The sequence below is a fragment of the Helianthus annuus genome, chromosome 16, assembly GCF_002127325.2.
Source record: "Helianthus annuus cultivar XRQ/B chromosome 16, HanXRQr2.0-SUNRISE, whole genome shotgun sequence".
Classification (NCBI taxonomy): Eukaryota; Viridiplantae; Streptophyta; class Magnoliopsida; order Asterales; family Asteraceae; genus Helianthus; species Helianthus annuus.
In genome coordinates this window covers 120,897,368-120,924,292 of record NC_035448.2, presented here as the reverse complement: position 1 = coordinate 120,924,292, position 26,925 = coordinate 120,897,368, and the positions used below count along the sequence as shown (strand labels likewise).

At 38.9% G+C, this 26,925-nt stretch overlaps 1 protein-coding gene across 1 annotated transcript; it reads left to right on the top strand.

Moving 5' to 3' along the window:
- The first annotated feature begins 21,570 nt into the window (after nt 1-21,570).
- LOC110917950 (tobamovirus multiplication protein 1) lies at nt 21,571-25,721 on the top strand. Its single transcript, XM_022162377.2, has 11 exons — nt 21,571-21,819; nt 23,722-23,812; nt 23,901-23,953; nt 24,039-24,131; nt 24,227-24,298; nt 24,381-24,453; nt 24,542-24,587; nt 24,691-24,754; nt 24,854-24,907; nt 24,977-25,054; nt 25,395-25,721. Exons 1-11 carry the CDS (start codon nt 21,634-21,636, stop codon nt 25,485-25,487), a joined length of 903 nt encoding a protein of 300 aa, XP_022018069.1. The 5' UTR covers nt 21,571-21,633; the 3' UTR covers nt 25,488-25,721.
- The last annotated feature ends 1,204 nt before the right edge of the window (nt 25,722-26,925 follow it).

Here is a 26,925-nt window from a genome sequence, read left to right as displayed (position 1 = left end):
GAAACAGATTGTTCAGAAGTTTCCACAACAACTATCATACAATTCAGTTATATAACACGTCCCATACCGTGTCCCAAATAATAACAAGTTATCATAGAAATCAACTAAACAATATGGGAACTGTTCCGACAACTCAGATTCTTAATTATTACAGACCGAATTTAAATATTGTTTTAAGACTTCTAGACGGCTAACTGCAGATCTTACTGACTACAGGTGCCAGTACAAGATCTACAGATAATTATGGCCCTGGAGCAGGTATGTGGACACTGTCCTAAGGTCACAGGCTCCTAGAAGCTTATTATTGCCTCGCTTCCCTAGCACGCTAGTAGCTTAAACACCTGTCACATACGTTAAAATAAAAGTCAATACATATAATGTAAAGGTGAGTACACAAGTTTGATATAGCATATAAAGTTCGAAAAGTTTACGCATAACCAAGCACGTACACAAGGGCAAACGATGCATGTAAATTATCAACATGGGACCATCGATACCAACGACTTCGAGTTGACTGTCCGAGACAGTTCGCGATACATGATTACCACTGTAATCCATGCAAGTAATTGTCCTTAGCAACCCCCGTGTGAACGGGTGCTGAGTCCAAACTATAGTACTACGTTGCTAAAGCAGGTAGATAGCACTCCACGTGTAAACATAATAAACAGCAATCATTTAGACAAGTAATACATGCAAGTAGGTTAGCGTTCAAATAGTTTGTGTTGTTTGTGAATTTGATAGATTACGTATGTAACACCCAAAAGTGCTGAAAGCAAAAAGGGATCGAGTATACTCACAGTGATTGATGTGGATTGGAGGGAGCACTGAGAATAGGTTAGCCTGAATAGTTTGATAACAATACCGTGAGTAATGCGGAAAAGTGAACAGTGGAAACTGGATCGGATGGACCAATCGATCGGACAGCTGTTCAATCGAGTGGGCTGTTCGATTGGTTTGAAAGTCCGTTCGAACATCCATTCGATCGGCCGGCTGGCTCGATCGGCTGGTTCCTTCAAGTGGATTGTTTCTTCCTTTGATGAGAAGGATGTGTTTGTGTATGATGGTTTGTACTCTTGGAGTTCTTGCAGCATTACCTTTCAAGTTGGCCGATCGAACAGCTGTTCGATCGGTTAGCCCAACCGATCGGTTAGCAGCAAGGGCTTGACAAGATGTCACTCGATCGGGTGGCATGCTCGATCGGGTGACATTCCAATGTTTTGAAAAGGTTAAGTGTTTTGAAGTGTAGTATCTCATGATTCGAGTAGTAATGATTACAATCGAGTGGCTCGATCGATCGAACAGAACTCACTCAATACTACACCTTGTGAGTTTGTGGGTCTAAGTGCTAGTCGATCGGTTAGCCTAGCCGATCGGCTGGCGTAGTCGTTCGGTTGGGCTGTTCGATCGAACAGCCTAGCCGTTCGGCCAGCTTCTCGATTCGGTTAACCTTTCACTTAACTCTTGGTTATTCCTGTTAATTGTTGATGTTTTAGAGATATTTTGACTACGAGTTGAACCACAAAGCTGAAGTCCCTACTTAGCTTACTGACTCGAGCAGGAATCACCCAAGCTCGGCCAGAGGCGGTTTGGAACTTAAGTTTAACGTTTAACCCGAAATCGGTATATCTCTTGGTAGAACCCGAATCTTGAACCATGTGTTTGTTTAGAATAGTTTGTAAATCGGTTCAAGTCTCGTTTTCACCTTTTTGAGTGTAAAAGAGTTGAAAGATAGATGAAAACCCATCTTCCAATCCTTTTCCACCGTGAAATGTTAAGATCCTTGGAAGATTTTAGGTTATTTATGTGGAAATCGGTTAGATCTAAGTTATTCATGGTGGAATGATGCCAAAACTTAGTGTTCTTGAAGAACACATGATGACATCACCCAAGAACACCTAGATCTTGGTGATTTCATGGATGAAATCCAAGTTTTGAAAGATAGAAAGATGGAGAATCGATTAATGAACAAAAACGTACAAGGATTAGAGCGAAATACTTACCGGTTTGAGAGAAATCTGAGATTTAGTGAGAAGAAGAGGCTGGTCGGTCAGAGCTTTTCCAAAAGTGGAAAGTTTGACAAGGACAGCCCTATTTATAGGCTTCCAAAAGAGGAAAGGGTCAGCTGATCGAACAGCATCCCTGATCGAGCAGCTGTCCGATCGAACAGCCTGTTCGATCGGCTAGCCTGTTCGATCAGGTTGCCCTGTTCGATCGGCTTGCCTGGTTTTGAGTGTTTCGCGACGATTTTTGATATTTCGAGTTCGATAAACGATGATTTGAGAATGATAGAATTCCTAATCAAATTACTTTTAGTCTCAACTACTATATCTAACATACAAGCATCCTTACAACCATTTCGGGTTCGATTTCCATTGAGTTTGATTCACCTTTGAGTCTTGATTGATTTGATTGATTCACCACACACTTTAACATAAAAGTAAACATGCACAAGTAACACATAAGGCACACACACACGTATAGAAGTACTAAAATTCCCACACTTGAGTTCGATGATTGATTTGATTAGCTTGATTATTGATTGACTAGCTTTATTGCATTGTTACTTCCTATCATTCACAGTCGGTCGTTGATTCATAGTTCGATTATCAGCCGATTAGTTTGATTATACAACACTTACTCCAAATAATATGAAAATCAAAATGAAACTAAAATGAAATTAATCTTTATTGATCTTTAATTCCAATAACAGTCAACTCTTGACTTTGACTTTGACTTTTGGGAAACACGGGGTGTTACACCAAGGAGGACGAACGTACGTAGTTCTCCCAAAGAGAATACGCAGGATTAATATTTGCATCCTACCCAAGGAGGATGGCCGTGCATATCCTACCTAAGTAAGATATGTAGATTCCGTTTTAATTCTTTAACCCATTCCCAAACCACTGGGAATCCCATGCCTTAGAAAGTGTGTGAACTCACCTCGGTTTGCTCGGTTAGATTCTCAAATATAGCTAACAGTCAAGGTCGGTCAGTCACGTCCTAATATGATTACCCGTTAGTCATTTAGTGGTTTTCAAACAGAGCACAAAGTTCCTACACGTATCTATCACATAACATGCATTACTTTAACGACTTATACCCATATAAACTCCCCGCCTATTCCTGTTCACAAATAAACATACGACATTGCACATAACACTTTTATTGACACATAACATGTTAGATCATTCACAGATAGCATATTTGACATTTAGACACGCAAATTACTACTTATGTCATTTCAACTTAAATATCCAAATCTGGACTGTTTTCGAGCATTTTAATAAAATAGTTATCTTATTTCAAAAATTCCCAACTTTTTACAGAAGATGCTAAATGATCAAAATATTATTGTGTAAAAATCTCGAGATCCGATTCATTACCAATATTTTATTAAAAATCATTTTCCGGACTGCACTCAGATTTATCTTTTTCTGACTGCAGTCCACGGAATAATTCATTAAAAATTCATTGTAAGTCGGATTGACGAAATTCCAGTGAGATAATTACTAAGACATCAGTGTCCATCTACAGTACCCATTTCATGATCTAACTCTACACAGAACTCAAGTTATGATAGAAAACGGAATGCATATTTTCAGCAGTAAAAATGCAGCTCTAGCTGCTGTTACAAAATGACACTTTAAAAATAGTAAACGAAGTCCAAAAATTACGATTCCAGTGCCATCAGAACCGTATTTCATAATACATAAATCTAGACTTCAGAAAATACATTTTTCATTAAGTTACAGTCCTGTTACAGCCAACTAAATTGGCTGTAATTACCAAACAGCCTACTGTTTCAGCTTTTATCTTTTTAACTTGTGTTCGATTGATTCCGTTAACATGTTTATTGATCACAACAACATCAAACATCAATATTACAAGTAGATCAGCAAGTAATCAGCAACATAATCAAGACAACTTCAATTTGTCATCACTTCATTATGTTTCAACAATATTTCATTACAAGTTAGTTTATATGTAAGACTTTGTTCATGGTTCTTTAGTGTTCATGGATTTTCATCATCAAACAACTATTAACCACTCTAATAACATGAAAGAAGGAGAGAAGAAAGAGCTTTGGTGTTGTTGGTGTGATGATGAAATGAAGTTTAGTCCTAGATGCCTTCTTATAATCCATGCTAACACATGATCCATTGGTTATTATGTCTCAAAAGACCCTACATGATCTAGTTTTTAATTCAAATAAAATCAAGGGGTGTCCTACATGTCTCTAACTGGTTTGGGGGGGGGGGGTATGGGGTTGGGATGCAATGATCTAGTTACAAGACTTGGTTAGGATCCAATGACATGATTAGTGTATTATTATGTGTTATATATTATAAGGTGTGTTAGGGTGTTCGGGGACCCTAACTAGTTCAGAAAAATATAAACAATGTGTTTGTCAATATTTTCATGTTCCGGGTAATGTCCGGTTGTTCGGTTCGGTGTTTTTCCGCTAAAGTGCTTAATTAATCCGTAAAGTGTCATACATATATATTTTTGTAACGTTTTTAATTTTCAACACTCAGGAAAGCATAACGGACTATTTAGTAACTTTTCTGTATACTACTAGTATGTTAACAAGTACATGTAAGTATAACACAGTAATCAGAGAGTAGCTAAGTAATTCCACACAGTCATCAAGCACTTTAATTATCAATAATAAATTGTACGAAATACATGGAATTTTGAGGGTTGTCACATTCTCCCCCTGTTAAGAAAATTTCGTCCTGAAATTTAGCTCGTGGTTACTGAGGAAGCTAGTTAAGTTGCGTTGGTTTCCTGGTTTTCTTGGGGTGTCACATCATCCCCCCGTTGATTTGGAATTTCGTCCCGAAATTCTGCAGTAGCTTCAGTCTTAGTAGTGGTTGCATTTTTCTTAAACAGCTGGGGGTACTTGAGTTTCATTTGATCTTCTCGTTCCCAGGCATACTCTGGGCCACGACGGGAATCCCAACGAACTCGGACAAGAGGTATTCTGGTGTGCTTGAGAATCTTAACATCTCGATCAGTAATCTCTACTGGTTCCTCGACGAATCGCAGCTGGTCGTCGATCGTGAGCTCCTTCAAGGGAACTATGAGGGTCTCGTCTGAAAGACACTTCTTCAGATTCGACACATGGAAAACATTGTGAACTCCGCTGAGTTCTTCAGGTAGATTCAACCTGTAGGCGACCTTGCCAATTTTATCAATGATTTCGAATGGTCCGACATAACGCGGATTGAGCTTGCCTCATTTGCCAAAACGGACTACACCTTTCCAAGGTGAGACTTTGAGTAGCACTCGATCCCCAACCTGGAACTCGAGTGGTTTTCTTCCCTTATTAGCATAGCTTTTCTGGCGGTCACGAGCTGCCGCCATTCGCTGTCGTATCTGAGCAATCTTTTCGGTTGTATCTACTACAAGTTCTGGGCCAGTGATTTGACTGTCACCAGCTTCTGCCCAACATAGAGGTGATCGGCATTTCCGTCCATACAATGCCTCAAACGGAGAGGCCTGGATGCTGGTGTGGTAGCTGTTGTTATACGAAAACTCCACTAACAGGAGATGCTTTTCCCAGCCGTTACCAAAGTCGATTACGCATACCCTAAGCATGTCTTCAAGGGTTTGGATGGTGCGTTCAGATTGCCCGTCCATCTGTGGATGATAAGCGTTGCTCATATCTAAACATGAGCCAAAAGACTTGTGCATAGCTTGCCACAGTTCAGAGGTAAAACACGCGTCACGATCAGAAATGATGGAGGTTGGCACTCCGTGCCTTGATACTACTTCCTTTAGGTAGATGTCTGCTAGAGTAGAAAACTTATCCTTTTCCTTGATAGCCAGAAAATATGCAGACTTGGTCAGTCGATCTACGATCCCCAAATGGTATCATTTCCGCGTTGAGATCTAGGCAGGCCAGTAACGAAATCCATGCAAATTTGCTCCCATTTCCATTTCGGGATCTCTGGTTGTTGGAGTGGGACTGATGGTTTCTGGTATTCAACCTTGACCCTAGCACAAGTCAAGCATTTACTGACGTAGGTTGCTATGCTGGCTTTCACACCAGGCCACCAGTATGTAGTCTTTAAGTCGTGGTACATTTTATCCGAACCAGGATGTACTGAATAACGAGACTTATGTGCTTCATCCATCACAAGCTCGCGTAAATCTCCATAAAGTGGAACCCAGATACGTCCGTTAACATAGTAGGCGCCGTTTTCTTTTGGTGCTAGTTGTTTCCTCGATCCTCGTAGGGACTCAGCCCTGATGTTCTCTGCTTTCAATGCTTCAACTTGAGCATCGCGAATCTGAGCGGGAAGGTTAGATTGGATGGTAAGCTGTAACGCGCGTACACGCTTAGGTATTGTATCCTTTCGATTGAGGGCGTCAGCCACAACATTGGCTTTGGCCGGATGATACTTGATCGCACATTCGTAATCATTCAAGAGTTCGACCCATCGGCGTTGTCGCATATTTAATTCCTTTTTTGCTTGAAGATATGCTCGAGACTCCTGTGATCGGTGTAAATGGTGCACTTGGTACCGTACAGGTAATGTCTCCATATCTTAAGCGCGAAAACAACTGCTCCCAGTTCCAAGTCGTGCGTAGTGTAGTTCCTTTCGTGAACCTTAAGTTGGCGCGATGCGTAGGCAATAACCTTGTCACGTTGCATCAACACGCAACCAAGTCCTTGGATGGAAGCGTCGCAATAAACCACAAAATCATATGTGCCTTCATGCAATGAGAGGATAGGCACGCTACAAAGTCTATCTTCTAAGTGCTGAAACGCAGATTCCTGTGCATCACCCCAACGATAGGTGACACCCTTCTGAGTCAGTGAAGTGAGAAGTTGCGCAATCTTTGAGAAATCTTTGAGAAACCTTCTGTAATATCCTGCCAAACCCAAGAATTGGTGGATTTCTGTGGGTGTGCGGGGTGCAGGCCAGTTCTTGATCGAGTCAACCTTAGATGGATCTACATGAATCCCATCCTTGTTTACTACGTGACCTAGAAAGTGGACTTCGCGAAGCCAGAAGTCACATTTTGAAAACTTGGCATACAACTGCTCTTTTCAGAGAAGTTCCAGAATAAGCCTCAGGTGTTGCTCGTGTTCCTCCTGACTCTTAGAATAGATCAGGATGTCGTCGATGAATACTATGACAAATTTATCCAGGTAAGGCTTGCACACTCAGTTCATGAGATCCATGAAGACCGCTGGTGCATTTGTTAATCCGAAGGCATAACCAGAAACTCATAGTGGCCATAACGAGTTCTGAATGCTGTTTTGGAGACGTCCTCCTCTCGGACTCTCAGCTGATGGTATCCCGATCTTAGGTCAATCTTGGAGTAGAAACTCGACCCTTGCAACTGGTCGAACAAGTCGTCAATATGTGGAAGAGGATAGCGGTTCTTCACGGTCACCTTGTTGAGTTCGCGGTAGTCAATGCACATCCTGAAGGTACCGTCTTTCTTCTTTATGAATAGCACTGGAGCTCCCCAAGGCGAAGAGCTAGGACGTATAAAACCCTTTTCCAGGAGTTCTTGTAGTTGCGTAGACAGTTATTCGAGTTCTGGTGGAGCTAGACGATAAGGTGCACGAGCTATTGGTGCTGCTCCAGGAGCTAGCTCGATTTGAAACTCGACTTGTCGATGAGGCGGAAGACCAGGTAATTCCTTAGGAAGTACCTCAGGAAAATCGCGCACAATAGGAATGTCTTCAATTCTCTTCTCTTCCATTGATGCGTGAGTAACGAGTGCTAAGATGGCAGTGTGGCCCTTTCGCAACACTTCTGGGCCTTAAGGAAAGAGATGATGCCTACGAAAGCACCACTCTTGTCACCATGAATCATGAGGGGTTCTTCACCAGAACGAGGAATACGGACAATCTTCTTGTTGCGAAGGATTTCCGCTTGCTGGTGAGATTACCAATCCTTCCTAATAACAGCGTCGAAGCTATCAAGTATGATAGGAATAAGATCGATAGAGAGGGTCTGACCAGCTAGGACGAGGTTACAACCCTTAACTGCGTGTGTGCCCTTAAGACTTTCACCATTAGCTAGTTCTACAACATGTTTGGTGTTTTAAGGATAATGGGGTACGCTTAAGCACCTGACTAACTCTTAGGAACACATCTAACATCTGTACCCGAATTAACTAAAATAGAAACAAGGAAATTGTCTGGTAGGAACTTACCCGCCACAACGTTGTGATTGTTTCCTTCTTCCTCTTGTCCATTCAGGAACTCATGCTTACCAGTCCTGCGGTTATCCTTATTGTCTCCGTTATTGTTCCCGTTGCCATGGTTGTCACTGTTGTCATGATTCTGTCTCATCTGCGGACAGTTCCTCTTGAAGTGACTTTTAGCACCGCACTGGTAACATCTCTCATTACCCTGCTGGTGTTGCCGTTGGTTCCGGTTTGCAGGATATGGACTCCTACAGTCTCTAGCCATATGTCCCAACTTCTTGCACCGATGACAACACGATTCCGCACATGACCCGCTGTGGTGCCGTTGGCACTTACGGCATCTCGGTTTATTCCCTAGGTATCCCCCCTGATTTTGGTAGTTCAGCCCGAGTTTCCTGTGTGGTTCCCGTCGTATAGAGCTAGGACCCTCATCTTGGTGATCACCCCAAATATACTTATTAGTAATAAGAGCATTTGCATTGGGAGAGCTACGCTTGGGCAACTTGCCCTCTTCCACCGCCTGATCGGTGAGTTGGTGCGCCAAACGAACGACTTGCTGGATTGTGGGAAGGTTGGCCGCACTCACAGACCCTTGGATTTCCGGGACTAAGCCTCTGAGGTATAGCTCGATTCGCCTAGATATGGGTTGTGACATGTTAGGACATAAGGCAGCCAAGTCGTTGGACCTCTTTGTGTACGCCTCAATCTCTGATCCTTCCATCTTCAAACCATAATACTCTATTTCCAGTTCTAGAATGTCGTCCAGGTGGCAAAATTCTTCCTTAATCCAATCCTTGAAGTCGCTCCAGAGGAGGCCATTCGCATCTGCCAACCCGAGCATCTAAACTTGTGCGTTCCACCAAGAATACGCTTTCCCTTGCAACATGCCAGTAGCGTACTCTACTCGTTTGCTGGCAGGGCTTTCACCTTCTTCGAATGTATATTCGATTCTTCGGATCCAGTGTAGAAGGCTGATTGCCCCTCCAGTGCCATCGAAAGTGGGGGGTTTGCATTCTAGGAACGCCTTGAAGGTGCCCATGCGTGTTTGAGGGTGCACGGGTTGACTCCCTGATTGGATTGCTAAGGCTTCAGCAATCCGTTCGTTAATCAAGGCCGTTAGCTGACCCTGAGTCAAGTCGAGACGTCCACTCATGATCTTCACATCAAAGGAACACAGGTAAGAAAGGTGTCGAAATGTGCGTAAGTGTGGAGTGACAAAAGAGAGTAAACACACAAGGTTCAAATAGCAGTTATCACATTAACTAATGCATACCATGAAGAATGTACCATGTAACTAACAAGTAGGTAATATAAACATAAACCATATCACCTAGGATGTTGAGTCTTGCACGTGGAGCGAAGCGTCGTTGTGGATCGTTGAGCACTGTACAGGTTATAGTCTGGTTTTATCAAAAAGCTTTTCCCCTTTTTAAAACCAAATTCACTATAACCAATGGCTCTGATACCAATCTGTCACACCCCCAAAATCCACCATGCGGAGTGTCACCGCTTGGAGGCGTGACATGACCAGGATCGAGCCACCAATCATATTGTACATCTTAATTAAGTAAATAAAACCAACCACAATGCAATTGGTGACCAAAAGCTAGTTAACCAAGTTTTAATTTAAACAGCGGAAGCATAAACGTAAATCTAAAAACATAAGTCCATAGTTTATAAGTTTAAAGTCCAAAGCGTAAGTTTAATAAGTTCATAAGGATTTAAATATTAAGCACGGAACATAACAGTCCGTGTCCCACAACGACTCCTTCCTCGTGCAAGCTCCAAGCATTTAACGACCTGTAAGGCATGTAACAACGAGTCAACGACAAAGTTGAGTGAGTTCATGGTTGGTTGATTAGTTTTAAGTTGTTTCCGAAAACGTGGTTTGTCTTTCGTTGGCGTAATTGCCGTGGGGGTTACCCCGTAGTTGAAAGTAAGATTAACCAGTTCATTCTTTATTACCCAAACCATATCCATGATTAGTGGGGGCTTCCTCATGTGAACTACTAGACGGTATGATATCGACTACTAACGAAAGTAAGTTGTGCCCTAAGTCAATGTCTATCAGCATTGACCCTTTGCCTTAGTCCATTAGTACACTCACGTTCGGACGACACGGTATGAGGTTTGTTAAACCTAATAGCGCTATTAACTAATGACCCGCTCGCCATCGGCCTCGGCGATTAAGTTGATATAAAATGAGGGACTTATGATAGAGTTTTGTCTAGTAAGTTTTAAGGTTGTTGTCTTACCCAAGGAGGACGAACGTACGTAGTTCTCCCAAAGAGAATACGCAGGATTAATATTTGCATCCTACCCAAGGAGGATGGCCGTACATATCCTACCTAAGTAAGATATGTAGATTCCGTTTTAATTCTTTAACCCATTCCCAAACCACCGGGAATCCCATGCCTTAGAAAGTGTGTGAACTCACCTCGGTTTGCTCGGTTAGATTCTCAAATATAGCTAACAGTCAAGGTCGGTCAGTCACGTCCTAATATGATTACCCGTTAGTCATTTAGTGGTTTTCAAACAGAGCACAAAGTTCCTACACGTATCTATCACATAACATGCATTACTTTAACGACTTATGCCCATATAAACTCCCCGCCTATTCCCGTTCACAAATAAACATACGACATTGCACATAACACTTTTATTGACACATAACATGTTAGATCATTCACAGATAGCATATTTGACATTTAGACACGCAAATTACTACTTATGTCATTTCAACTTAAATATCCAAAACTGGGCTGTTTTCGAGCATTTTAATAAAATAGTTATCTTATTTCAAAAATTCCCAACTTTTTACAGAAGGTGCTAAATGATCCAAATATTATTTTGTAAAAATCTCGAGATCCGATTCATTACCAATATTTTATTAAAAATAATTTTCCGGACTGCACTCAGATTTATCTTTTTCTGACTGCAGTCCACGGAATAATTCATTAAAAATTCATTGTAAGTCGGAATGACGAAATTCCAGTGGGACAATTACTACGACATCAGTGTCCATCTACAGTACCAATTTCATGATCTAACTCTACACAGAACTCAAGTTATGATAGAAAACAGAATGCATATTTTCAGCAGTAAAAATGCAGCTCTAGCTGCTGTTACAAAATGACACTTTAAAAATAGTAAACAAAGTCAAAAAATTACGATTCCAGTGCCATTAGAACCGTATTTCATAATACATAAATCTAGACTTCAAAAAATACATTTTTCGTTAAGTTACAGTCCTGTTATAGCCAACTGAAGTTTGCTGTAATTACCAAACAGCCTACTGTTTCAGCTTTTATCTTTTTAACTTGTGTTCGATTGATTCCGTTAACATGTTTAGTGATCATAACAATATCAAACATCAATATTACAAGTAGATCAGCAAGTAATCAGCAACATAATCAAGACAACTTCAATTTATCATCACTTCATTATGTTTCAACAATATTTCATTACAAGTTAGTTTATATGCAAGACTTTGTTCATGGTTCTTTAGTGTTCATGGATTTTCATCATCAAACAACTATTAACCACTATAATAACATAAAAAAATGAACGGATCTAAGTTCTTACCACTAGTTCAAGACTAGGGAAGTTCGAGTGAAGAAATGTGGTGGTTAATAGCGAATGGAGAAGGTCCTTCCACTTCCGAGAGCACCGAGCTTCGTTGTATGACCCGTAGCACCTTTGTATGCTTGTAGATCGGAAGAAGATGAACAAATGATGGTGATGGTATGGTGGTTTGAGTTCGGCCGAAGCCAAGAAGGAGAGAAGAAAGAGCTTTGGTGTTGTTGGTGTGATGATGAAATGAAGTGTAGTCCTAGATGCCTTCTTATAATCCATGCTAACACATGATCCATTGGTTATTATGTCTCAAAAGACCCTACATGATCTAGTTTTTAATTCAAATAAAATGAAGGGGTGTCCTACATGTCTCTAACCGGTTTTTTTTTTTTGGGGGGGGGGGGGTATGGGGTTGGGATGCAATGATCTAGTTACAAGACTTGGTTAGGATCCAATGACATGATTAGTGTATTATTATGTGTTATATATTATAAGGTGTGTTAGGGTGTTCGGGGACCCTAACTAGTTCAGAAAAATATAAACAATGTGTTTGTCAATATTTTCATGTTCCGGGTAATGCCCGGTTGTTCGGTTCGGTGTTGTTCCGTTAAAGTTCTTAATTAATCCGTAAAGTGTCCTACATAGGGGTGCAAACGAGCCGAGCCGACGAGGGTGTGGACTATTTAGTAACTTTTATGTATACTCAGGAAAGCATAACAGACTATTTAGTAACTTTTCTGTATACTACTAGTATGTTAACAAGTACATGTAAGTATAACACAGTAATCAGAGAGCAGCTAAGTAATTCCACACAGTCATCAAGCACTTTAATTATCAATAATAAATTGTACGGAATACATGGAATTTTGAGGGTTGTCACAACCAACGAGGTGATTGCTTGGGCTAAGAAGAGAAATAGGAAAATATTCTTGTTCAAGATAGATTTCGATAAGGCTTACGACAATGTCAACTGGGACTTCTTGTTGTCGATCTTGTCTCAGATGGGTTTTCCTCCGGTTTGGTGTGAGTGGATTCGTGGTATTTTGGTTTCCTCTAGAGCTTCAGTGCTAGTGAATGGTTCTCCTACTTTCGAATTCGGGTGCCAAAAAGGGATCCGTCAGGGAGACCCGCTTTTGCCTTTTCTGTTTATCCTTTTGATGGAGGCTTTCTCGGGTATGATGAATCAGGCTAGTGATATAGGGGCGTTTCATGGCGTTAAGCTCCCTAATGATGGCCCGGTTTTGTCCCATTTGCTTTACGCGGATGATGCCATGCTTATGGGGGAGTGGTCTTCACATAACTTTATTAACATGAGATGCATCTTACGTATTTTCTATCTATATTCCGGGCTAAAGATTAATTTACACAAGTCGGTGCTTTACGGAGTGGGTGTGGAAGCCGACGAGGTAGTGAGTTTGGCCGAATCCATGGGGTGTAAGCCGGGTATGTTACCATTCACGTATTTGGGTATCAAGGTTGGGGCGAATATGAACAGGGTATCAAGTTGGGAGCCGGTGGTGATGACGTTTAAACGGAGGTTATCCAAATGGAAAGCCAATACTCTTTCGATCCTCGGTCAGTTAACCTTAATAAAATCGGTCTTGGATAGTTTGACTACGTATTATTTCTCTTTATTCAAGGCCTCGAAGAAGGTGGTTGATGTTCTAGAGGGTTTGATGCGGAGGTTTCTATGGGGTGGTTCGGACGAAGTGAGGAAGATGAGTTGGGTTTCTTGGGAGGTTGTTACTAAAAGCATTAAAGACGGTGGGTTGGGGATTACGCCTCTTGAAACTAATAATAATGCCTTGTTAATTAAGTGGCTTTGGAGGTTTTTGAAGGAGCCTAACTCGATGTGGAGAAGGGTTGTGGTGTCCATTCACGGGTCGGCTAGGTGTTGGGGTATTGCTCCCGTCAATAGTGCAATCACGGGAGTGTGGAAGAATTGTGTCTCGTTTTGGAACAAGCACAAGGTGGATGGGATCGGTTTAAACGGCGTTTTACGTGGTAGTCTTGGTAATGGGCGTCAATTGAGGTTTTGGTTGGATACGTGGTTGGGTAATCAACCATTAAAGGCCGTGTACCCTTCGCTCTATAGTCTCGAAAAATCCAAAGGGGTGGTGATCGCTGACAGGTTGAAGCGTATTGGTACTTCTCGTGTGTTGGTTTGGGATTGGATTCGGGCTCCTTCTTCCACAGTGGAGCTCTCGGACAAGCAGAGGTTAGAAGACCAGCTTCATTCAGTCACTTTGTTGGATAGAGATGATACTTGGATCTGGTCACATGGTTCGGACGACGTTTTTCAGATTGCTTCGGTAAAAAAATGGCTACGTGGCCGGTTTCTAGTAATGCAGAGTTTGGTTTCAAGTGGAGTTCTTGGGTCCCTAACAAATGCAACATCTTCATGTGGCACACTTTCTTGGATCGTCTTCCGACCAAGACGGCTCTTGCCCGAAGACATATTAATATTGATGATCTTTCATGTGTGTGGTGCGAGGATGCTGAAGAAAATATAGAACATGTTCTGACAGGTTGTGCCATTGCTTCGGGGTGTGGAACTCTCTAGCTAGTTGGTGTAATATTCCTAGACCGTTCGTCTTTCATGTCAACGATTTGGTGGAGCTTCACGAGCATAGCGGGGTGACGGGTATTAAGAAGAAGGTCCTCCAGGGGATTATTATCATAGCTTGTAGGAGATTGTGGAGAGCTAGGAATGACAAGGTTTTCGATAGTAAGGCGCCCATTGTGACGGAGTTGGTTGCGGACATAAAGTCATTGGGTTTTCTTTGGTATAATCATAGATTTAAAGCGGGGGTAGTGGATTGGAATAGATGGTGTTTGTTTGATGTAACGTAATTTGAACTATTGTTTTGGTTTTCGGCTTCTATCTCCGCCTTGGTGATAGTTGTCGGTTTTGGTTGGTTTTAATGAAGTTCACTTTTCAAAAAAAAAATTATCTAATATGTTAACCATATGAAAACACGTGTTTCGACATATCTGGCTGAACTCATTGAAACCTATATAAGCATTGCGATTGGATCAAAACGTAAAGTTAATCAAATTTATACCGTACAATCATAATATATAATATGTGACCCTACTCATATATTGTCACACCCCCAAACTACCACGCGCGGGTTTCACCACGAGATGTGTGACTTACTAGGATCTAGCAACTAATCATGTCGAACTAATAGCACATATTATTAAACACAAACGTCATGTCCAACATGAAAAATGTAATTCCAAATAACATTTCAAACGAAACACGTGTACAGCGGAAGCAAATGTAATTGTTTCAAATCAATCAAAACCAAATCGTTTAAAAATGCATAATATTAATTATTCGCATCAAGTAGCACGCCCCATGACACTTCAAGCTCCCCAGACTGGAAGTTCCAAATCATGATGTACCTAATGACCTGCAAGCAAGCAGAAAAGGGTGTCAACATAAAGTTGGCGAGTTCACAGTTTTGTTCAACGTAAATAATGTAAAATGTTTTAGCTTTAAAGGCATGCCAAGAATAATGAAACCGATACCAATATGACTGTTATGTTTGTTGTGCCCTCATCAATGTCTATCAGCATTGATCAAAGTGTTTAAGGTCCTTCGTTCACGCCTGAATCCTAGCACGGTGTGAGGTTTGTCAAACCTAATAGCCTATCAACAAATACCCCGTTGCCTCCATGCAACTAGCTTGGTAGTAAGTATGGACTTTCGTGATAGAGTTTGAGTTTATTAACCAACATCGAAATTAAAACTACAACATTTAAAAAGTATTCCTCTCAGGAATGATAGTTTGTCCTTTGGAGACGCATGCTTGTGAAAGAGTAGTAAACTCACCTTAGTTTGCTCAGTATGTATCAACGTGCTTCTAGCGTTAATTAAGTGTTAGGTCTGTTACACGCGACCTAATGTACAATATCGTGTAAGTAAGTATACGAGTAGGGTTTGGAATACCCTAAGTGTCCAAACAACAGTGTTCAATGTGATCAAGTTATCAAGTTTAACATACAGTAACACACATAGTGGATTTCTCTTAGTTGGTGTCATGTAATGTGACTTTGATAACTCGGACATCACATATATATACTCAGAACAATCACACAAAACTCGGACTTACTAAGTACCCATGATAACCTCGGAACTTATCATATATAAGATAACTTGGAACAACTAATCATGAAACAATTATATAATCTGGACACTATATGTAATCTGAGCTTCGCAAGAAACTCGGACACACTTGTGTGGCTATTAAACAAAAACCCGGGCCATTTTCTTTTACAACAACCCTTGACATCAAGGGGTGAATAAACTCGGACCACATCAAGGAAACTCGAAATCCTTTTATTATAAGAGTAAACTCGGATCACATATACATACATCATGAGACTCGAAAAACACACTTAAAATATAAATTCAGATTCTTTCTTTGATTCAAAACTCAGACTCCTTTTATTTCTTGTAAACTTGGATACATGATATATCCCATATAAACTTGGAATATACCTTTAAACCCGGATCCTATAATAATTTCCATACTTAAACTCGGACTTATATAACTCGGATTAATCCATTTTATACCAAACATATATAAGTTCGGACTCACCACATAAACACCCGGATAACTTGATTAATTATAAAGAAACTCGGAACTATACATATATGTATAACTCGGAATCATCAAGCAAAGTAGTATGGAAGAGAAGAACAGAGCTCTGAGGAAAGAAAAGGACCCTACGACACTTCCCTTCCTGGAAAAGTCACGGGTCCACCTAAGGACAAGGAAAGTCCCTTGCCCGCCTATAAATACCAAGCCATATAGAAGATAAAACTCACTCTGGATATAAGACTCTCTCTCTCGGACATGTTTTACACCCGCTATCTTACTCCTACTTTGTAATTTACTTTACCTTTCCTTTGTAATTCCGTATTACTTCTCCTGTTGCAATCTATACTTCCCCATTATACTCATACCACATAACCTTGACTCCCCCAAGGTTAAGTGTTGGATTATATCAATAAGACATATTTTATTACCACTGAATAATCGTTATAGCAACATAGACTATCAAATATTTGACCTGACTCCTTTCTGAATGAAATTTACATCAAAACATATACCAACTGAAAACACACATAAAAATAAGCACGAAAATGTATTATATTTAACCTAACTCATTACCGAAAAAAGAATTAAGTCAAAACGTAAACTAACTTGAATTATACCGAAACGTACTTAAACATAAGCATGTAAGAAAAAAATGTTTTTTAAAGTTAAAGATTGGTACCTTGTATTACGCCAGCGGCGAAACATAAAGTAACTCGAACTTATACTGCCTAGTGAAAACATATTATTTTTAAAAGAGTTAACTGTCATTTTCATCCCTGTAGTTGTCAAATTATGCCGATACAGACCAAATTTCAAATTTATGCCATTTTCATGTCTAACATTTTTGAAACATGCCAGTTCTGTCAAAAAAAAAAAAAAAAAAAACTAAGGTTGAATCGAATAATTAGACAAACCATAGGGACGAAAATGGAAGTTAACTCATGTTTTTTTAATGGAACTGGCATGTTTCAAGAATGTTTGGGACGAAAATGGTATAAATTTGAAATTTGGCCTGAACTAGCAAAACTAGACAAACCACATAGACGAAAATGACAGTTAACTCTATTTAAAATGACTCGTTTCTAAACAAAATATATGTCAAAACAAATACATTGACGTACATAAAAATAAGAAAGGAAACGTATTATATTGACCACGTACATAAAATAAGCAAGTAAAACTCGAGAGAGTGAAAATGACATTTTACAAAATTTTTAGAAAAACCAAAGGAATGTAAGTGTCAATGCCAAAAGTTGAGTTAAAAAAAAATGAATCACTCTAGCATGATGTGACACTAGCTACAATAATTTTGTCACCCGCAAATGTTATTATTATAAAAAAATATGTTGATTTTTTTAAAAAAATAATATGATGTCCAGGCTGACTCGCCAACCCATTTATAACATGTTTAAATCATTATTACAACCCACCAACGTAATTAACACATCTAAAACTTGATTAATGTCCGTTTGCTTATAGATAATGGAGTAAACTGCAATTTACCCCCTGAGATTAGGGGTCATTGGCATATCTACCCCCCTAAGGAAATAATTGCAATTTTACCCCCCACTGTTTGCTCTTATGTCGCATGTTTACCCACCGGCGTCAAAGTGGCTAACAGATCTGTTAATTCTAAGTTGAAATGACTATATTACCCTTACATTTTACCCCCCAACATTCCTATTAAGTCACACAATTACCCCCACTGGTAAATTACTAATTTGTCCTTTGTTATTACCCCCTGTACTTTGTGTTAAGACACAACATTACCCCCTGCAACTTCCAAAACCCTTCCCGCCAAAATTAAATACCTGTTCTATGATTCTATAATAAAAAATCTGAACCTGTTCTTTGATCTGAAACCTAATTCTGATTTTTGAACACGTAATCTGAAACCTAACAATCATACCTGTTCAAAAATCTGAAACCTAACAAGCAAAGACTCCAAAACTAGTAAATTACTAATTCTGAACCTGTTCTATGCATCTGTTATAAGAACTGCAGGTCCAATGTTAACAAATCACACTCCGATACTTGCTGCAGATATATTGATACAGTTAGTTCACATTTATATCAAATATCATCCAATATCATAGTTCACATTTATATCAAATCAATTATTTCTATAGGGTGTTCAAAAATCAACCAAAAATGTGAAACCTAACAAGCATACCTGTTCAAAAATCAAGCATACCTGCTGCAATGTGTTCTATACTCAAAATATAAAGCATACCTGCTGCACTAACAACCACATTCAGACATTGTAACTCACATTCAGACATTGTAACACATTCAGACAATGTGTTCTAGAATCTGATTAGAACTTATGCACATACAGCAACTGTGATCAACCAGTGTCATTTTAGAACTTATGCACATGCAAACTGTCATTTTTAGAATCCGATTAAGCACACTTATGCCCAAACTGTGATCAACCAGTGTGTGTTATTTACAACCTGCAAATGCACATGAAACTATCATCTACATGAGTGTGCTGCCCACTTATGCCCAAACTGATTAAGCACACTTATGCCTACAACCTGCAAATGCACATGAGTGTGCTGCTAATTTTGATCAAACATAATGTCAACAAGCTTAGTACTAGGTAAACAAGCTAACAACATACCCAAAACCAAGCTAACAACATACCCAAAAGCTTTTAGACAAAAGCTAAATAAGTTAAGTTAGGTTAACCTACATATTACACAAAAGGTTCGATTAAGTTAAGTTAACCTACATATTACACAAAAGCTAAATAACTATTAGAGTAAACATCCGCTCAACTCTCCGGTGGTAGATGGAAGTTGAGGACAGGCCTCCCAAACACAGAGACCACCAGGTGGACCACCAAAGATGAGCTTGATAAGCTCATGGTCAGATCAACTGTAAAAAAACCAACAGTGAACCAAATCAGACCCTAAACCCTATTTATAACATGATAATGACTAAATCTGACCCTGATTAACTAACATTGGCCGATTATACCTTTGGTGTGGCGGATGAGATAGCGGATTAGCCAACAAAAGACCAGCATTTACACTGATCTGAAGATAGCGGCAGTGGTTGTTGTAACCGGAGAAGAAGAATGATCGAGGAGAAGAATGATCGGACGAGTTGATGTCGCCGGAGAGACACTGATCGCCGCCGGAGAAGCCTGTCGCCGGAGAAGAAGGTTGAAGGACGATGGTGGGAAGGTGGGGGGGGGGGTAATTATGCTTTGGTATGTTACTTATAGGGGGTGTTGTATCAAAGAAGCTTGACATTAGTAGCAAAATGACAATTTTACCCTTTGACCATCATGTTATAATGTTGACTGTTAAGCCACTTTGACACTGGGGGGTAAACATGCGACATAAGAGCAAACAGTGGGGGGGTAAAATTGCAATTATTTCCTGAGGGGGAGTAGACATGCCAATGACCCCTAACCTCAGGGGGGTAAAATTGCAGTTTACTCTACATAATGAGTCAAACATATCTTGTTCAAATCACATGTTTTAACTATACAACTTAAGATTGACGTTTAACGATAAAAAACATGAGTCATATTTAGGTTTAAATCACACATTTTAACAGTGCAACTTAATATTGATGTTTAACGATAAAAAAAATAATTCGTATTTAGGTCTAAGGGGGTGTTTGGGGTTGAGTTTTAAAAATAGATTATGCGTTTTGAATAATCAGAATCATATTAGCATATTAGCTGTAACAAAACGTGCTGCAGAAAGATAGTGTTTGGATTTGATTATGTTGTTTGATATCACAATAATCAGATAATCAACATTGTTTGGATTTGATTATGTTGTTTGATATCACAATAATCAGATAATCAACTATTTGAGTGTTTGGCAAGTATATATATTTTAAAAAAAATAAATAAGTGAAAACGTAAAAAATCAGTTTTTGGATTATCACGTTTTCCTGCAGCAAGGGGTGACCTACTTATGGATTATCACGTTTTGAACTCTACAAAACGTAAAAAATCACTTTTTATTAATTTTTTACCAAACACTCAAAATAGATTTTTTACGATTTCAAAACACAATAATCAAATAATCAGGTTGAAAACGCAATCCCAAACACCCCCTAAATCACACATTTTAACTGTACAATTAAAATTGACGTTTAACGATTAAAAAAAATAATAAGTCGTATTTAGGTCTAACTCAATAAAAAATATCCAATAATAATTTTTTTTCGACCCATTTAAAAGTAGACCATCTTAATTACCTAAATATACAAACTCAAGTTCATGATGTCAGCTTTCAATAGGAAAAGCAAATGGTTGGTTAGGGGTGGCGGCCATCTTTATCTTTTTTTAATTTTAATTTTTTTTTTCACAAAATAGATATCATCTTGCCATTGGTTGAAATGAGCGGTCGTCTCTCCCTCATTGGGCCAACCATTTTATTATTTTATACACACTTTAAAATTACGTTTTCTCCCTGTGTTTCTCTCCCATTGGTTCAAATGGGCGGCAAGCAATACCTATTGGAATACTCAGTTTATTATTTTATATCCACTTTAAAATTATGTTTTTACCCTCAGTTAAAAAATACGGTTTTGTCTCAACTTCAAAATACATTTACCCTTTTGCCCCGAGGTAAAAAATACGATTTCGCCCTCGGTAAAAAAAAATACGCTTTTACCACAGCCAAAATTACGTTTTCGTCCCGGTTCAAAATAAAATTTTGTTTTTTCCCCAGCTTAAAATTACGAATTTACACCAGTTTATTATTTTATACCTACTTTAACATTACGGTTCTGCCTCCAGTTCAAAATAAATTTATGCTTTTGCCCCAGCTAAAATTCACGAATTTCCTCTCGGTTCAAAATTACGATATCACCCTCAATTTAAAATTACGTTTTTGCCCCTAGTGCAAAATGAAATTATGGTTTTGCCCTAGCTAAAAATTAGGATTTTGCCCTCGAAAAAATTTGATTTTTCCGCCAAATAAAAATAAAAATATGACTTTGCCCCCAGCTAAAAATCGTGTCAAAGAGCTGCCTAATTAACACTCTTTTTACTTTTTATTTCTAGCAAAACTAAAGTATTATTTTTTAATTGGCTGAAAATAATTCGGAAATCGCCCCGCAACGCGGGCGTGGCATCACCTAGTTGTTTTTGAAAGGCAAGTAGATGTTGAACTGCTATAACCTGAGTTGACACGTGTTACCATGAAACACAACTACTCCTGTACGTGTCCGCTCGACCCCTGTCGCTTTATCATCATCAGTTACCGCATTTTTGTTCCTGATCCAGATATCGTTCATGGCAACCTCATCTCTCAGTAGCAGCAGCAGCAAGGGAAGTTTCATATGGTTTAAGTACATAGAAGCAGATCCACCAACCTTGTTGAATCAGTTGTGGAATGGGGTCAACCAATCTCAAAAATGGCATAATGGCGTCTTTTACACTCTCTCTTCTGCTTATGCACTCGTTGCTCTCATTGCTTTGGTATGGTTTTTAAGTGTACACTTCTGTCTGGTGAATGTGATTTTGATTCTTTTTTAATATAAAAGTAAGACTGAACAAAGTGATGCTCTGGATTTAGGGTTGTGTTTTTTCTTTTTGTTGTTGTTGTGAATCATTGCTTCTACAATTGATTAGGACATGTTGCCTAACTTATTAGCATTTTTCATAATTCAGCAGTTATTAACTTTTTTTTTTTTGAACGGTGACTTTGTTTATGAGTACCCAATGTCACGCCGCCTAAACGGCGGTCCTAGCCAAGATATGCCCGGACTACGTTATCTTAACTTATTATTCGCTGAATTAGTTTTATACAGGTAAAAAGTAAAGAATTGAACTAAGAATGTGTACGGTGGTTTTACCAGAAAGTGCAAAAGTTTTTGTTAATGTCACTGTCACGTTGCCACAGGGCTTGTGGTTTTACTAAAAAATTAAAGAGTTAAATGTCATTTTAGTCCCTGTGGTTTGGGTCATTTTGTCAGTTTAGTCCAAAGGTTTGAAACGTTGCCATTTTAGTCTAAATAGTTTCAAACATTGTCATTTTAGTCTGCTGGGTTAACTCCATCTCTTTATTCTGTTAACTAGAGAGACATTTCGGTCATTTTATATGTAATTATGTTACGTAGAAGGCAATTCGACCATATAAATGATCAAATTACCCTTCTAGCTAACAGAAAAAATGGACGGAGTTAACCCAGTGTACTAAAATGGCAACACTTGAAACTATTTGGACTAAAATGGCAACGTTTCAACCCTTTGAACTAAACTGGCAAAATGGCCAAAACCACAGGGACTAAAATGGCATTTAACTCAAAATTAAATAATGGAAAATAATAAATGAAGTGATTGGTGGCGGTTAGTGGACCGCATCTCCCATTCCTCCTTTTACGTCCGTTAAAGGATGTCCCTGTAGCGGTGTTAAATTTGGCTGAGGTGTCTTAGTAGAAATTTAAAAAGAAAAGGTAACTAAGAAAAAAATGTTAGGCGTTTTTAGAAGGGACTAGTGATCGGGCATACCCGAGTGTTGCCCAGGACCGGATACTAGAACCTAAAAATGATGCTTTAGCTCAACGGGCCGAGCAGACCCATGTGTTTGGGCCCTAACCCAGGACCAATATTTGTTGCCTAATGATGAGCTTACTTAAGATGCTTCATACACAATATTTGTTGCTCAAAATAACAAAGCAAACATCAGATTTAGGTACGATACACAATGATTCTTACTGCTGTAAACCAAACAGGACCGTGTGTCCTCATTTGATCATAAATGACTTGGTAGAAATAAACTCCGCTTTACATAGCCTAGAATTAGGTTGTAATGTATTTACAGTCTTAGAAATTTGTTCGTTGTGCTTAAATAGGAAGGTATTAGAATCTGATGTCATTAGCAACTTGATAATTTGTAATTATATTTAGAGTTAACATATATCTTAGTCCCTGTGGTTTAGGCCATTTTGCCAGTTTATTCCAAAGGTTTGAAACGTTGCCATTTTAGTCCAAATAGTTTCAAACGCTGCCATTTTAGTCCACTGGGTTAACTCCATTCATTTTTTTATGTTAACTAGAAGGGTGTTTCGGTCATTTTATATGTAATTCTGTTAACTAGAAGGGCAATTCGACCATACAAAATGAATGAATTGCCCTTCTAGCTAACAGATTAAATGGATGGAGTTAACCCTGTAGACTAAAATGGCAACGTTTGAAACTATTTGGCCTAAAATGGCAACGTTTCAAACCTTTGGACTAAACTGGCAAAATGGCCCAAACCCCAGGGACTAAAATGGCATTTAACTAATTTATTATTAACTTTTCTATAAACAAAAAGCTAAGAATACTAAATGCGGTTTAAACAGTCGATCAAAACAGTAGTTTTTTTTTAATGTGCAGGTACAACTTATTCGTATTCAAATGAGAGTACCAGAACTCGGCTGGAGAACCCAAAAGGTCTTCCACTTGATGAATTTTGTGGTCAATGGATGTAAGGTTGCAACTTATTCTTTTTCATTTCTGAATAATAATAATCTGCGAAACACCAACCGATTGTAAATTCTTACGCGTTTTCACAGTGAGGGCTGTTCAATTTGGTTTGTACTCGAGCTTTTTTCATGTAAAACTAAAAGTAAGCTCCTGTTACATTAAACGTGCATTTGAACATAATAATTCAGTTTTGGAATATTATACTAAAAACTTATCTTTACCGCCAGGTACTGGACATAATACTGTTGGATCTTCCTGGTCTTCTGTTTTTTTCAACGTACACGTTACTTGTGTTATTCTGGGCAGAGATATATCATCAGGTAATCATTGTTATAGTTTTATTTAACTATTTACCGATGATACAGGTTTATATGTAGTTATGGTGTAAGTACGCAATCCTATTTTCCAAATTCAGGCGAGAAGTCTTCCAACCGACAAACTCAGACCTGCATACTTCATTATAAACGGAGTCGTATACTTCCTTCAGGTGCTGCTAAATTTCCTAAGTTTTTGAAAACCGATTCTTTAGCTACGTTGCAATTGTTTGTGAATTTGCATATTGATTATAGGTTTGCATATGGATATACATGAGATTCAGCAATACCGCTGCTGGTGTGGAACTTGCAGAACTCTTCTTTTCAGGTAACAGTAAGAATGCTCGAATCAAATTTCAAAACTGGTGTATAAGAACATCAGGTTCTTTTTTTATGTGCGCATTCGTGTCGTGCAGTTATCTCGCTTGGTGCTGCTGTAGGGTTCGTTGTATATGGTGGGAGGTAATCGTAAATTACGACAGGAGAACAACATACGATCTATCTCTCATTGATGTTGGATTCTTTCTTTATATAGGGTGTTTATGATGTTTGTGTCTTGTCATAGGTTGTTTGTCATGCTTAAGCGCTTTCCCGTCGAATCTAGCGGCCGTCAAAAGAAGCTGCAAGAGGTTCAGTTTCTAGTTACCCGATTTCCCCATCGTTCTATTGCATATCTTGAAAATATAATAGATTTGGATCTTGGACCTCACGATGCGGCTTTTTGACAGGTGGGATTCGTGACGGGGATTTGCTGCACTTGTTTTTTAATTAGATGTGTGATGGTGAGTTTAAGTTAATACAATGATTCTGTTAGTTATATGCATGCCATAATGGGTTGGTTTTTACGATAGGTTGCAATAGCTGCTTTTGACAAGAATGCTGATATCCATGTCTTGAACCATCCGATCCTTGATTTTGCCTACTACATGGTAAGTTTATCCGACACTTCTGGCTCTAAAATCGCAAGGTCTACAGTTTTGACGCGTTTACTTATGAGTGGTTGATTTGTTTTATTTTTAACTATTAACTGGTCGAATAAAAATTTTAAGCTCAAGTCCAGGTATGATTGGTTGTTAGTCAGTCGCCCATAATCGATATACTTTCCTATTTGATGCATTAGTTATTTGTTAGTAGTAAAGAAATGGCCAAATAGGTGTTCTCAGGTCAAACCGGCTCAATTGTATGAAAAAGTGACCATGGTTTGATCCGACCTTGTTTTGACCCGTTACCCAACATTCCTGACCCGTTCATTTTGACCCGTGCGTGTAGATAGTGGAGATTCTGCCGTCTGCTCTTGTGCTTTTCATCCTGCGAAAGCTGCCTCCAAGACGAGTATCAGATCAGTACCATCCAATCAACTGATTCCAACAAAGGTTGTTTGACCTTGGAGAGTCAAAGCCAACGTGGCATCGGGTTCTTCCATTGGGTGATCTCTCGTCTCCTGATGTATATCCTTTCCTTCGCCTGTTGTGTAAATGCAGTTCTTCATTATGCTCATGAGAATAAAATAGGTACATTGTGAACAACATGAGTTATAGGTGTATTGTTGCAAGATGGTTTGAACCATGCTCATCTTCTTCGATTAAAAATGTTCCGCCGGGGTTACTGTTTTTAGGTTTCCACAAGCCTAAGGGGTTTTTTGACAACTTTTGAATAGTTAAGTGTTGAACCAGTAAAAGGTCTGAACCATCAAGTGTTGAACCAGTAAGAGGTTTGAACCGTTAACAGCCAATATAATGCTTAACTGTTAAGAGGCAAATGTCTGAACAATTCAGATTAGAGGTCTTGATTATTCTGACTAAGTATAATGCTTAACCATTAAGAGGTAAATGTTTGAACCATTCAGACATCTACTCGCGAAACAAACAGTCTGAACCATTAAGTGCTGAACTAGTACTAAACCATTAAGAACGTCATTAAAAGCTAAACAAAAGGCCCCAAGTCCCAGCTCTGTCCATCATTAATCTAGTTGTGTGCATTGATTAAAGATGAACCTACATTGGTAGGAGGAAATGATAAATGAGTCAATCCTGATCTCGGATCTTTCTTGCAACATTAAACACGAGTTTTAGTTTGAATTTTCTCGACAGAGCTTGAAATGAACTGATTTCAAGTTTAGCCGGGGAACTTGACTCGTTTATATCCGCATTCAGTTTTGAGATGGGTATAATTTCATCTTAACTTGTTTCAAAATAGTTATAGGTTCATCTCAACTTGTTTCAAAACAAGTTGCTAGAATAATAGTAACTTGTAATATTCAACATCACCTCTTTAATGTTATGATTTTTTTATCTCCTTAAATTATCATTAATAGAGTTTACCTTAGTTGAAAGTAGTGGCGGAGCTAGCTCACTAATTCAGAGGCATTCAAAAAAAAATTATTGTGAAATCATACAAAGATAAAAAAAAACACGTTTATAAATAAAGTAAAACAAATACCGAATAGATTTGTCCTCTTCGTATTAAAAAGAAAACTAAAAAAGTATTAGTTTTTTTTGTACAATTACACTTATCTAAACACTTAAAACCCTAACAAACCTAACAAATACAATTCTACATAATCAATAACATAAGAAATCAAAGGGCAAGAAACACTCACAAATCACCAAGGTCAAACGCAGGTCAACGTCGGTCAACACATCAAAGGACAAGAAACACTCACAAATCACCAAAGTCAAATGCAGGTCAACGTCGGTCAACAGCGATCAGACATGCAGTCTGTAGCAGGGGCGATATCAACAACGTGCAACTCGTCTTCAGCAGTCCAGCGACCATTCGTTTCCAAAATCGAATTGCCACC

Coding starts and splice junctions, on each gene's coding strand:
- LOC110917950 (XM_022162377.2), top strand. CDS start 21,634: ATGGCAACCTCATCTCTCAGTAGCAGCAGCAGCAAGGGAAGTTTCATA. Junction 21,820..23,721: donor TCGTTGCTCTCATTGCTTTG/GTATGGTTTTTA, acceptor TTTAATGTGCAG/GTACAACTTATTCGTATTCA. Junction 23,813..23,900: donor GAATTTTGTGGTCAATGGAT/GTAAGGTTGCAA, acceptor GCGTTTTCACAG/TGAGGGCTGTTCAATTTGGT.